The sequence below is a fragment of the Malaclemys terrapin genome, chromosome 8, assembly GCF_027887155.1.
Source record: "Malaclemys terrapin pileata isolate rMalTer1 chromosome 8, rMalTer1.hap1, whole genome shotgun sequence".
NCBI lineage: Eukaryota > Metazoa > Chordata > Testudines > Emydidae > Malaclemys > Malaclemys terrapin.
The window spans coordinates 5794326-5808052 of record NC_071512.1 but is presented as its reverse complement, the minus strand read 5'-3'; the positions used below and the strand labels follow the sequence as shown (position 1 = coordinate 5808052).

At 39.1% G+C, this 13727-nt stretch overlaps 1 protein-coding gene across 3 annotated transcripts in view; it reads left to right on the top strand.

The window, feature by feature from the left end:
- Positions 1–13727, top strand: part of G3BP1 (G3BP stress granule assembly factor 1) — a 37180-nt gene that overhangs the window by 9352 nt on the left and 14101 nt on the right. For 2 of the 3 annotated variants that reach the window (XM_054037898.1, XM_054037897.1), the window contains exon 2: positions 9662–9775. In XM_054037898.1, coding sequence (XP_053893873.1) covers positions 9681–9775 — 95 coding nt within the window. In that variant the 5' untranslated portion in view covers positions 9662–9680. Of the gene's footprint in view, positions 1–9641; positions 9776–13727 lie in introns of those variants that run through there. The other variant, XM_054037896.1, reaches the window with a different exon arrangement.

The window sequence follows — 13727 nt, the reverse complement described above, 5'->3', positions numbered from 1 at the left end:
AGAGTGAAAGCTGCACCCTCCCATGCTCCTAGCTGCAGGTAGGGTAAGAATTGATTGATTGATCTGTTTAATTTCTTCCCTGCCAAGAGCTTCTAGTCTTCTCTGAGGGGAGCAGGTCTCCACTACTCTATCTTATCCTTCATATTCTGGGGTTTCTTCTCTTATGAACATCCTCCTGTGCCTGCCTCTATAGCATGAAATTAACATTCTTGATCCACTACTGCTCTGATTCTAAATAGCAGCCACGAAAAGCACTAGTTAGTTTAGCGCTTGCTGGTTGGCAAAACTATGAACAGCAGCAGAGGCACTGGATTTTGTCTACAAACTGGCTGACAATGCTCCATCTATTTACTGTTGGTTCGCCTTTGGAAAGGTTTATTATCAACAATGAGACTAGAAATGTAACTTCTGCAGAATACAAGTCATTTAGGAAGTTTGTGGCTTATTTATTAGTATTGTGTAGAGGCCTGTCTGGAAAGGTTTCCCCTCTGCCATTGGCAAGTGGTGGAGAGAGAGTGTGTGTGTGCGCGTGTGTATGTGTATTTTTTTTCAAGTATTGGTCTGGGCAATGCTAACTTTAAACTTAATTTTGAGCTGTTTTGCATGTTTTTTACATGTGAACTTTTTAGCATGTCATTGAGCAAAAAAGTTGCATCCCTCTAAAAAAATTTTCTGTGTGGTACAAAGTGGATTTTTCAAGGACTCTTAAAAATTTAGATGTTTTCCTGTCATGATGGTTTGGCTATATTATTTCAACCAGGAAATATGCCTCTGGTTCAGACCTCTGCCCCCCAGCTGCTATAGTACGTCACTCATATATAATGTTTTTCATCAGATTTTCAATGCTCTCTACAAAGGAGGTAAGTTGTTATCCCCATTTTACAGATGGGGAAACAGGCACAGAGAAGTGAAGTGATTTGCCCAGGATCAGCTAGCAGTCAGTGTCAAAGCCTGGAATAGAGCTCAAATCTCCTGAATCCCAGTCAATTGCTCTGTCCAGTAGGCTGTGCTACCACCCTTCCATAAGTTATGTGGCCTCCCTCTCCAACAGTGACTAGAGTTTATTGCAGACCTAGTGCATGGCTGGCTGAAGTAAGTCAACTTTTTGTTAGGTACAGCTACATTTTGAATTAAAATGTCCTTTAGTAACCATAATCCACTTAATTGTATTAGCACTGTACACTTTTTAATTACTCTATGCTGGGTTGACTGAGGTTCACCTGCTGCTGTTGTTTAGGTTTCACAGGAGAAAGTAATGTAACAGTTAAAATACCAGTCACTGTAACTCATTACAAATTCCATTATTCAGGGACAAAAGACCTTGCATCAGACATCCCATCACTTAGCTTTGTGCACCTACTTCCGAAGAGATGAGGTTTTTGATTTATTATATCTTTAGAGGCAATAGAGCAGTTTGTGCCCATTCAGCTGCTGCAGTCTGTCGGCTTTACTGTAAACTGACCATGCTTGGAAGGCCAGCATGTACGACTTTCTCACGCTCTCCCATACAGTAAAAGTACAAAACAGTGCTATTGTCTATAAACAGGTAACTTCCTATAATGCTTTCTGCTTTCGATCTGCCTTTATATAAAGGCTTTCTTTTTCATTTAGGGTTCTTGTTTTGAAATTTAATACCTAAATGGTTCACTTTTATAATAATAATAAAAAAGGCTCCCTTTATCTTTGCGAGTACAGTAGCACACCAGAGTTACAAACTGACCAGACTAACCACACACCTCATTTGGAACCAGAAGTACACAATTGGGCAACAGCAGAGACCAAAAACAAACACAAAAATACAGTACTGTATTAAATGTGAACTACTAAAACAAAAAGGAAAGCAGAGTTTTTCTGCATAGTAAAGTTTCAAAGCTGTATTAAGTCAATGTTCAGTTGTAAACTTTTGAAAGAACAACCATAACATTTTGTTCAGCGTTATGTACATTTCAGAGTTACAAACAACTTCCATTCTCAAAGTGTTTGTGACTGAGGTTCTACTGTAGTTATTCCCCAACTCATGGAAGACAGAACTTTGACATTAATTGCCCATGTTACTGATTTTAACGAATGCGTCAAGATTTCTGTACCTGAACTTCACTGGGTGCTGGCCCCTACCAGTGCTTGCAGTCTTGATTGTCAACAAAAACTGTTCTTTTAATAGCCTCTTTCCCCAGGTAGTTGAGGGTGAGTTTAGTGGCCTACCCATTCTTTCTGATCTCTTGTACCTCAGTATTTGTTACCTTTTTAGTGTTTAAATATGCATTTCCTTGAAAAGTTCACATTACTTATTCTACTTCAGAACAAGCTGTCCTAATGATATGCTTCACCGGCTAGGAGACCAATGCTCTGGATTTCACTTAGAGATGCAGGTTTATCCTGCTTGTACCATATTGTCTATCTGATCTGTAGTGTTTGTAACACTATAGTTTTCCACAGGTACCCACTTGTTGCTTCTTCCCCCCCCCCCCCCCCCATTTGAGCAAACAAAGCCAAATGGATCCATCTAAAAGATTTTGGGAGCAGAAGCTAACAGAATGGAATATTTATGCTTTCATGAATAGTTATCTATATTTTGTTGTTTAGTCCATTTTCGGGGGAGGTGGGGATTTTCTCTATTAAGTTTCTTTACTATGTTTGCTCTCTTTCATTCGTCCCATGGTGGACTCACGTTGGACTGTGATTCTAGTGTAGGCTATTCTACAGTCATATTGACAAATCACTGTTTATACTGAGCCATTCTCACATGAGCAGGTCATTCTCACCTGTTACTTAGCAACCTGGAAAAATCTGAAAATGGCACTTCATTACTGCAGTTGTGATTCCTAATGACTATATCTTAAATATCCAATATCCTGTGTCTTTCAAGTATGGAATAGGGTATACAACTTCTATAAATCTCTGTTACTGTACAGGTTTTTTCTAAGCAATTCTTCAGCTTTCAAAAAGTAGCAATTGATAGAAGTTAAGGAACTACCAACACAGTCAAGAGCTAGGGTATATAGTAACTATAGTCATACCCTGAAGTTTGCAAAAATCCTCACCTGGAGAACGTATTGAGTGCATGGTGCCAGAATGTCCCTTCTATAACCAGATAAGTTTATGGAGGTGTAAAAACTAAAAATGTGTTGTATTTTCTCAAGGCTAGTGTGGGTGTCACTTAAGTGGTGTGACAGTGGTGAGAATCCTTGCACACACTTACGTTGTGGTTACAGAGGCTTGGGACAGCTTTCCTCAGAATTCTGTAAATTTACAATAAGTCATAAAAATCGGACTGATGTAACGGAGATATCAGATGAGTCTTTATTTTTAAATATGGTAACAGTAGAAGATTGGGAATCAGACTGCTGCAGGATTATTCACTTCATTATTCTGCAAAATCTTCCCATCAAAAGAAACTAATGCTTTGAAGTGATTTGTTATTTTGGTAGATATTTTCTCTTAGGTTGAAATGTTGGCAAAAAGACATAGTGATGAGTTAGGTGGAAGATAAAGGTACAAGGGGCTGTGAAGGTAGGCTATTCAGAAAAGACTGTAGCCTGGTCCTGAGGTTTCTAGAAACCATTTCTTCCCATCTTTGTTTTGATTTCCGCTGTGTAAAGCACCCTTCTGGTAGCACACTTGGTAGTACTAAACACAACAGCAGTCTCCTCAAAAGGGATGTCTGGAATCCTTTTGATTTAAAATGTCAGTTGAACCTACCCCTCTGGGATCATTGTGACAGATTAAATGGCTTTAGTGATCACTAGCTGGCCTCGCTGTGAACCTGAACTCTGCATATAGAGCACAGGAGATAAGGATATCTGGAGGAAATGTGACACAACTAGGACTCGCATTGAATTTTATAACTTCTGTCTTGGGTCATTTAAAAGCACAGGTTAGTTTATTTTGATTATATAGTAATTTGGGTGAATGCGTTTGAAAATGCTATTCAGTTTTAGCTCAAACTAAGCTGAAAGAACACCTATCTATCATAGTCTAGATATGGTCATGAGTTGTTGTGACTCTAAATCTTAATTTGTTGAATGCACTGTTTGCATAAGTCAATTTTTAATTTACATAACTGTACTTTGGAAATTCAGTGACTATCACTGATTTTCTGCAAAGTTGTATCATTATAACAGATGATGGAATTTTCCATCAACCAAGTGAAGACCAGTTTAGCTGAGGTATTTGTCTAAATTTAATCTCTTGCTTTAATAAATGGCTAGGATTTAAATTTTGGGAGCAGTATACAGAATGTAGTTAACCTGTTAGTTTTATGTTGGAGTAGAGTAACCTAATAAGTTATTCCTTACACTTGGGAGTAAGGTGAATGAATGTTAGGAAATCATTCGGTCTCCAGCTCTTCTCTTAAGGCCCTCTCCCTCGTCGCCACTGCCAAAAAGATGGGTGTGTGATAACTCAGGCACTCAGATGCTACTGTGGTGTGGACAGTATAAAATACATGTTTACATTATCCTGTTCCTTGACCATAGGATAATGATAGTAATATATTCTTGAGTGGTGTGGAGCAATATTCTTTCTGGAGAAATGAGGTTTGTATCATTCAGGTTGTTGGCTGGAGAACATGAGCAGATGGTTGCTGGTAGAAAAGCAGCAGGTGCAACTGGAGTAAAAACAGATTGCTGTGCACTGATTAGATCCTGTTTGGTTTTTCACTTATTAAGCAGATTTAAAAAAAAAAAAAAAAAAAAAAAGAGAGCAGTAAATATAAAAAGTCTATATCAGAACTAAGTAGTAAGTATTGAATTAAAATTGCCCTGTGCTAATTTAGTTTGGTATTTGTATGATAAAATCCATCTTTGATTAGCAGAGGTGGAAATCTGTCTTCAGTGTAGTAGTGGCACAGTTTAACACAGCAGCATGCAAAGTAATGTGAACCCTAGTGGCTGAATGTAGCTAGGAAACATTCATCTATGAAAGGAAAAAGATACACATCAAAGGGGGCGAAGGATTCTGATAAAATGATTGTGGTTTTTGTACAGTATATTCTGTTGGATTTGGGACTGTCAAATTCTGTGGTAGGTCATGATGGCGCTGTGAAACAAAAGTGTACCAACTTGGACTTCCATTCTGAAAGCAATAGATGGTTTTTATAAAACGGTTATCTTTGTGTGTCTGATTCAGCTTCCACTGAAGTGAGTGAAAAGTCTCCTATTGAGTCACTGGGAGTTAGATCAGGCCCTATATGTGGGTATTCCCAAATCTTTTGTGTGCTAAAAAAACCAGCCTTATAGGCAAACAAGCAAGTATTAGGTCATCTACTAACATGGTATCCAGCTCATTTACAAATGTAAACAATGATATGGGTATGAAAAAATCAATCATTTTCATGAGTTTATTACAGCATCACCATGTGATCTGTGCAGTAACTAAATCTTGCCTCTTTTCTTAAAGTGGGTATTTTAAAGGACTTTACTCCTATTTTTCATCATTTGTAGTTCCGCCAAGTTAATGCATTTTCCCCCCCCCCCCTTTACTATTTGCAGTGTCATCCTTGGGATTTAGAATTTTCACCCAATGAAATTAAGGACCCAATTAAATTAATAGTGGATGGGGAGCTGGATCTATACACATGATTCACGTTTGAAAGGCTTTTTGGATAACCATCATGGTTGGAAACTTTCATTTAAAAAAAAAAGTAATTCTGAGTCTACAGAATCTGAGTGTGTCCGTGGGCCAGATATGTGCAGCTTCCTTGGTCTGTGGTGACTTGCAGAACTCCTGAAATTTATATCAAGTCTGACAGCTATTCAGTCAACTTTGAGAGAACCTGATTTTGGTTTTAGTTCTTGTTTAACACCATTACCTGTAGGACCTTGAAGAAAGGATGTGTGTGTTTTTTGTTTTGTGTCCAAGGGTTTATACACCAGCCTTTTCAACAAAAGGAGCAGGCGCTCACAAATATGTATCCTCCGGGGCATGTCAAATCTTATTTTCCGGGATTTGGCATTCCTGATATTGCTAAGGTAAAACACGAACATGTTTCTTAAGTCACAAATTAGACCTCTTTATATACATTTTGGAGGTGGGGGAAGAGAGCACAAATCTTGTTTTAATCCTCTGTAGGTCATCTTTAAATAGCCCTTTACAACTTAACTCTACTTTACCTAGCTGATCTAGTAACACCACAGTGTTGAGCCATGCTCCTCCTTCAGTCTGTAAAAGTTTCCAGCCTTTGCCCATCAGTAAGACTGTCACTTTAAACACTTTTGCAGTCTCTCCCACACCACTGCCTATGTAGGCAAAACTCCTGATACAATCTGTTCAGCCATTCTCTTATCCTCCAATTCCTTAAAATTTATCTCAGATGTGGGGTCTACAGAATCCTCACTGCCTAGCATGGCTGTTCCCCCACTTTCCTTTTTCCAACCCCCTCATGCTGCTTCAATCCTTGTCATTGTTCACCCTTCTCCACCCCAATTTAAACAACTAAATGTGTAACTTACACAGCTGTATCAAGCATCACCATATTAGTTTGCTTGTACGTTGTATCCCTGTTCCCTAACGTACGTTTGTCTGTCTGTCTTCCAGGGCAGGGATTGTCTCCTACATTTTCATAGTACCTAGCCCAGTAGCATCTTGGTCACAACTGAGTTTTTGAGTGCTACTATAATACATTTAAGTATTATTCATAAGTCCTACCAAACCGAGAATAAAACTCATCTGCATGGTTTTGTTCCTGTAGAGGAGGAGGCCTCTTGTGGGCTATCAGACGAACAAAGCTGAAATGTATAAAGAATCTGAGAAGGTAGACTTAGGAATTTGTGATATTCAGGAGTTCCCTGTTTTTCTTTTTGGAGTTTGAAATTACTGTTTGTGTATCTGCTACATCCTCTACTGTGGCCATAATTTCCTTTGCATGCCTATGTGCATACTGGAAACCATCAGTATTTGCCTCTTACTAAATTGTTCTGGTGTTATCTTCGTTACAGACCATTAGACTGCCACACGTTGTAAGCTTGATGGGGCTTCTTGCCTATAATTTGGGCAAAAACACTCTTCTCTGGCAGCATAGGACTGGATCCTCTGGTATGCTGGAACAGGGCATAGTGCATCTGGGCAGGGAAATCAGTAATTTTTTTTCACTCCTGAATCCTGAAGGTAATTTGGGGCAGTTCTGCTGTCTCAAGGGTGCACTGGGCTTCTGGATGCAGGGGGAAGGGAAGAAAAGTTCAGGAGCAGGTATCAGAGCCAGCTATATTAGCTTGGTTTCCCTGGGTATTCTACATATGGGGAGTACCCAGCTGGCTTTCCATCCCCATTGGGTTGCCAGAGCAGAGCGGAGACTTTGGCCCAAAATGAGACGGCATACAATTAAAGGCAAGAGCAATACTTTATGTATGTGAATGTAAAAAAACTCTGTAGGCTTGGATTTGATTTTGATTATTGTTTTTGAGAGTCAAGCGGCTTCTGTTCAGGATTGTTCATTAGAATTCTGTCTCTCGAGACCATCTCTTGCTGTTTCTTTTTTTGATCTCCTCCTCCCTCCATCCCCCTCCGGCCCGGCTCTTTATAGAAGACTGAGTCTTGTGCAAAACTTACGCTTGGCTAATATCAGGGCATCTTGATAACGACGTGTCCTACTGAGAATGGGACCATTATGATCCCTTAATAATCAAATTTTGTATGTCTGTTTGTAGTTTTCTTCATCTTTTGAATGACTTGCTTCCTTGCGCGTAGCTTTTATTAGAACATGTGAATCCAGCATTTTTAGGATGCACTTGAAGTAACATGTCCTTAAAGTCAAACACCGACGCTATTGACTTTTGCTTTCAGAGTATTTCTAATGAATTGGTTTATGATGGACTCCAATTGGTTGTCACTTTAAAATAACAAAACTAAGAGTCTGTCTACACTGCCCATGTTATAGTCATGCTTTATCAGTGTGGGAGAGCTCTCCCAGCAATAAAAAAATAACCACCCTGAACGAGATGTGGTAACTTTATCGCCGGGAGCACGGCTCCCGGCAATAATTGTACTGGGGGGGTGTGTTTTCACACCCCTGAACGACTGAAGTTTTAGTGCTGAAAGTGGCAGTGTAGACACAGCCTAAGATTGAGATGCTGTGCTGTACTTCTTCAGAGGTGCGGCACAAAAGATGTAGCCCAGGTAAGAGGGCAAAGGTGGCTATGTACCACTCCAATTCTGGGCTACCTCCTGGGCTGGTGTAGCCTCCAGAATAAGGTTGAAGCAGGTCCTGAGGCTGTTCTGACTTAGGGCAGCCTTGCCTGACCATCTATAGACTATTCAGAGGCTATTTTCTCTCTCTGTATACCCCCACGATGGCATTATGCCAGAGGGCAGAGTAGGGCTGCCGTTGTTGGTTCTGTGCTGCTTTTGTGCTGGAGAAATTCCCTAGGAGGTTGTTATGGCCCCTTCAAGCTGTTGGAGGAGACCCGATTCCAGCCCCGAAGCTATTTTTAGTAGCACAAATTTAAAAGAATGAAACCAATCTAAAACTCACTGTTGAGGCTCAAGTTGAGTGATGGGTGTGTGGGGCAGGTATGGCACATTTCTAAAACCCTGATTGGCCGCAGGAAGAAGGGATTAGGGTGTTGAACATTGGGGGAAAGTGTCTTTCATATGCCTTTTGGGTAACATCTGCTTGGTTTAGTACAAATGTTTGCTAGGTTTTTATTACTGACTGCAGTGCAGGGCCAGTAGAGCCAGCTGTCATGTATTCTGCCTTACAACAACAACAACAACAACAAAACTGTCAACCAAGCGCCCATCCCAGTACCCATCTCTGTAATGGTGATGTATGAAGCAACAGTCGCCCAGCGTGAACTCCAGTACTGGGAGCCAGAAAACTCTGGCATTGATTTATAATCTGCACCGTTTTTATGTGAATAATTGAGGGGAAGCACATAGGGACCACATGTTCTTGGAGTCCTTTTTTAGACTGACCTAGACATTAAGATTTCGAAGCTGGATGTTTTGTGAATCTCTCTTAGCAGCAAAGATTTTCTTTTTATAATTATTGATCCAGTCGGATTAAATAAAAGGTAAATAGACAGTCTATGCCCTAAGCTGGGTACGCTGTAACTCATTTGACTTATCTGTTGGATTTAGCTGACACGTGATCAGCTAAGTGAGGGAAGAGGGGTGGGAAGGAAGGAGTTTGCTTTTGTTCATTAGGCTACCTTAATACAGTCCAGTATGCCTGTTAAATTTGAGATTGTTTAGAACTGCATTAGAGTCCTGTAGGAGTTTTGTGCTGTTGACAAAAATGGGTTGGACTGACCTTTTTTAAAATGGTCTTAATACAGTAGCATAGGCTTCAAACTTTAGAGTGTCCTTATTGTGAAGTCAGGTGAGGTAAATAGACCTTGAATCTGCTGTGAATGACTTAACCGCTTAGGAAATCCTCTTGAAGAATCTTTCTTGTATGCTTGCTACCAGGGTATGTGGGAATTTAGGATACTTAAACTCTTTCTTGTTGAAATGAAATGGAACAAAAATCTAGTTGTTCACGCTGTTGTTTTTCCCCAGTAAAAAAAGTTGATAGTATATCCGTATGAATTAAGTGGATAACATTGTGTTAAAACTAATCATAGTGTTTGTTTTTCATTGTAATTATATACTTTCATGTTGTCTCATGTCTCAATATGTACAACAAAATAGTGAGCTAAATTTTCATGGAGCTTTTGTTCTTCAGTTTTCAGTTGACCAAAGAAATGGTGATGGAGAAGCCAAGTCCCCTGCTGGTCGGGCGGGAATTTGTGAGGCAGTATTATACTCTGCTGAATCAAGCGCCAGACTACCTGCACAGGTAATGCGTCTTAATGTTTCACTTTGTTTTTCTTTGCATGTATGTTACAGTTTATAACAAACCTGTGCCCTCCTTTTGGCTTGCCAGATGCAAGATTTGGATACTTGTGCTGGGTGGACGCTAATCTTACATTAAATTAATTCACTCCCAGCTGCGACCAAATAGAAGATAAAAGTAAAGGTTACGGCAGACCATTTTTATTTGTCTAAGGTATTTCTAATTGTCAGTGCTTAAATTTTGAGAACTGCTCTGTTTGGTGTTAGTCTGAAGCTTCTTTACTCATTCAGGTCTCATTCGTAAGACTTGGTATCATAACAAGGTTGGTTAAAAATGAATATCTCTTTTTTTAAAAAGATTTAAATTAAAATAAACCTGTTGAAAATTAAATCGGAAATTATGGCAACCTATTTTAAGGCCTAAACTGAATTTAATCCATTAAAATAATTTTTAAAAGGCACATTATATCATTGACCTGCTCCAAAAGTGTAAGGAATTAAAGCGTTCTGGAATTTTAAATTATATGCAGAATCAGAGGAAAAATCTCTAACTTTTGAGATCAACTCAAGTTTTATAACTGTCACAATGTCACATATTGCATTAAGTATCCATATTTTCAGCTTTACAATGAAATGAATGCTGGTATTTACATGTCTACTTCTGGTTTCTGTTCTGCGGAAATTTTTTTTTGGTCTTGATTACTTTGGGTTTCAGGTTAGCTAACAGGTACAGAGAGAATATTTTCCTTTGGACTAGTTTATTCAAGATAAAGCAGGGCCCTTTTGAATTTTGTACACTTTTAACTGAACTCCAATTTCCATTCAAATGCAGTTTGACACACATGCTCAGGGAAATCATTATCTAGTAAATAAACTGATGAATGATGCATTTCTAACATAAAGTAAAAATGTATGTTATCGTATATCTATACACATCTATTTAAGCAATTATTGCTCATCATCCTGTATATTCCTAGATTATAAGGCCAGAAGAGTCTGCTGTGTGATCATCTAGTTTGACCTCCTGCATAACGCCTGTCATAGAATTTTCCTGAATTAAATCCTGTTTGAACTAGAGCATTTCTTTTAGACAAACATCCCATCTAGATAATCACCAGTAATGGAGAATCCACCACAGTCTTTGGTAAATTGTTCGAGTAGCTAATTACCCTTACTGATAAAAATCTGTGCTTTATTTCTTGCCTGAATTTGTCTCGCTTCACTCTGCAGCCCTTGGATCTTGTTACACCTTTGTCTGCTAAATTGAAGAGCCTATTATCAATCACATTTTTGTTTCTCATGTAGTTTAGTTATAAACTGTGATAGTCACCCCATAACCTTCTTTTTGTTAGCATGTTAGCAAAAAGACTCATGAAGTGTAAAGGCCAAGTTTAGTATATTTGATTGGAAATGAACACATTTTAATGGTTATACCAACCAGTGAAAATTAACCTTTCTTTAGAAAAACCAGCGCAAATGCTAAATAAGGTTAAAATCAATTATTTAAATTAGGGTTTCCTGCTTGCTGACTTAAATAGGTCCACCCTGATAATAAATATATCATTCATTGGGAGACTTATGCTTGCTTGGGGTTAGGCTTTACCACACTACATAAGCTAAGAACTCTCACAATCCTGAAATCCTCTTCATGCATAAATGTCACTGGGTATCGGGTGAAGATGATTTAGAATTGTTCACAAGTGTGCAGAGCAGCTAACCCACTCATTTAGTCCGGTTCACTGCATATTCTCAGGGGTTTTATTCTAATCTAACTTGTACCTGCTGGCAAAATTCTCTGCTCTGTAATGCTGCTGCTATTTTAGCAAATAGTAGAAGAAGCTATAAAATGTAAGTTTCACCTGTAGTTTGCACATTAGTATCTTTTAAGTCTCTAGGTTAATAAAATAGCCTCTGAATATAGTTTATAACCAGGACTTGACTAAATATTGCCAGATGGCACCTGCTAGCCAAAGGACTAGGTTGATATGGAAGATGAGCTTTGGGCTTGGGGGAGAGGAGCACACCAGGATCCTACAAAGCCTAGCACCAATCCCAGCTGCTGGAAAAGGCTGATAAGATCCTTAGCAGGGAGCTGTGGTGGACCATACTGGTGGTTCTGTCTCTTGGGCAGAAGAAAGAGCTCTTCTTTTGCTCCCCAAATCATAGAACTTCCTGATGGCTCTAATGGTGGAGACGGGTGTTTCCTGCTACTTTAGCTGGGGTTTTTTTGGCTGTCTTCCCGAATACGTTAGTGCCTGCATGTGCTGCTGTTCATAGTTTTCCAAAACAGCAGCACCAGAGACATATTCGCATGCGTCCTGTCAGTTTCGCTGCTGTCCAGAGAGTTCTGAATAGCAGGAGTTAAACTAACCTACGTCTTGCTAATTATCCTAGGCAGCAGTGTGAAGCTGCGAGGCTTGCTGCCATCTCATAAGACTGCATTGCATTGGCTCACACTTAAGAAGTTTATTTTGCAATTACTAGTGTCAAGAACTCTTTTAAAAAGCTGAATTTCTACAGAAATTGATGTATGTCCTTCACTTGCCAGGAGAAGCTCTTCACTTAACTGAATGGGTTGTCAAGCCATCCAAGTGTCTAGGAAGTATTTCTCAGAAATACCCTGTTTCCCCGAAAATAAGACCTCCTCCGAAAATAAGGCCTACTTACAGTTTTGCCTCTCGTTGTAATATAAGGCATCCCCCCGATAATAAGACCTCCCCGATAATAAGGCATCCACCGATAATAAGGCATTTTTCATTTCTGAAAAATAAGACATCCCCTGAAAATAAGACCTAGCGCATCTTTGGGAGCAAAAATTAATATAAGACACTGTCTTATTTTCGGGGAAACAGGGTAGCCTTGGCAAATTGTACAAAGAAAATGAGAGGCAAAGTTTTTTTGTAGTTTGTGGCACTGATTCTGCTTAGCAGCACTTTGAATGGGAAGTGTCAAGGTACTTTTGACTGAAACAGGCCTCTTTTGTGGGTCCCCCCCCCCATCTCTTAAAGATGATCCTATTCTGTCTGTAAATCACCACATTCTCACTCTTGTGACGTTGCTCCTGCATACTAGGTTGCTGACTTTAGAAGGAAAATTAAAGATGAGTTGTGGTACGTGTCAAAATTAAAATAAATACTAAATGTCTCCACTAGAGCTATGTATAGAATGGAAGTTTCATTTTGCAAAGGATTTCAAGATACGAATTTCTAAACTCTTCCCCCCCCCCCCCCCCCCCAAAAAAAATCTGAAGAAATTGTTTTGGGTTGATTAAAACATTTTGTTTCTTTTTTAGTCAAAACTTGTGTACGATATAAAATTTTCAAAACAATGTTGTTTGAAAACAAAAAGTCAAAATGTTTCCTTCCGAACATCTTGAAATGGGTGTTGTCAGAACTTTTTTCTTCCAAAACAAAGCTTTGGCAAAATCAAAAACCTTTCACAAGGGATTTCAATTTTGATGGAACTGCATATTCCAGCAGAATATGGTTTTGTTAAAGCTTCTCTAGGCTGTGGTTGAGAGTCAGCATGCAGATGTGTTTAAGAACCTTTTTAAAAAAACAGTCTTTATAGGCTTTCTGCAGTCATTTGGTGTCCTTTAGGGTCAGTGGAGCTCTGCTTGGGTAAATAGTGGTACTGGGGCTGGCATGGTTTGTTCAGTTTTTTGTTTAAAATAATTCTATTTCCTCTTAAGAGTATAATAAAACCAATCTAATGTAATTATGATCAGGAAAAGTCTGTAAAATTGGCAGTCAACAGAACCAAGTTCCACTTACAGATTCTTTGTTGGAAGTGTCTAAGCCAGAAATAATTCAACTTGACTTTTATATACTAAGGTGAGTTTACAGGGTTAGCAGTTAATTGGGATAAGAGAGTTTTAACTGAGCAAATTTTGATCTAGAAATCACTGAAGCAATAAACATGAACCCTGCTGTTTCTAGAGGCCACTTTCCAGAATA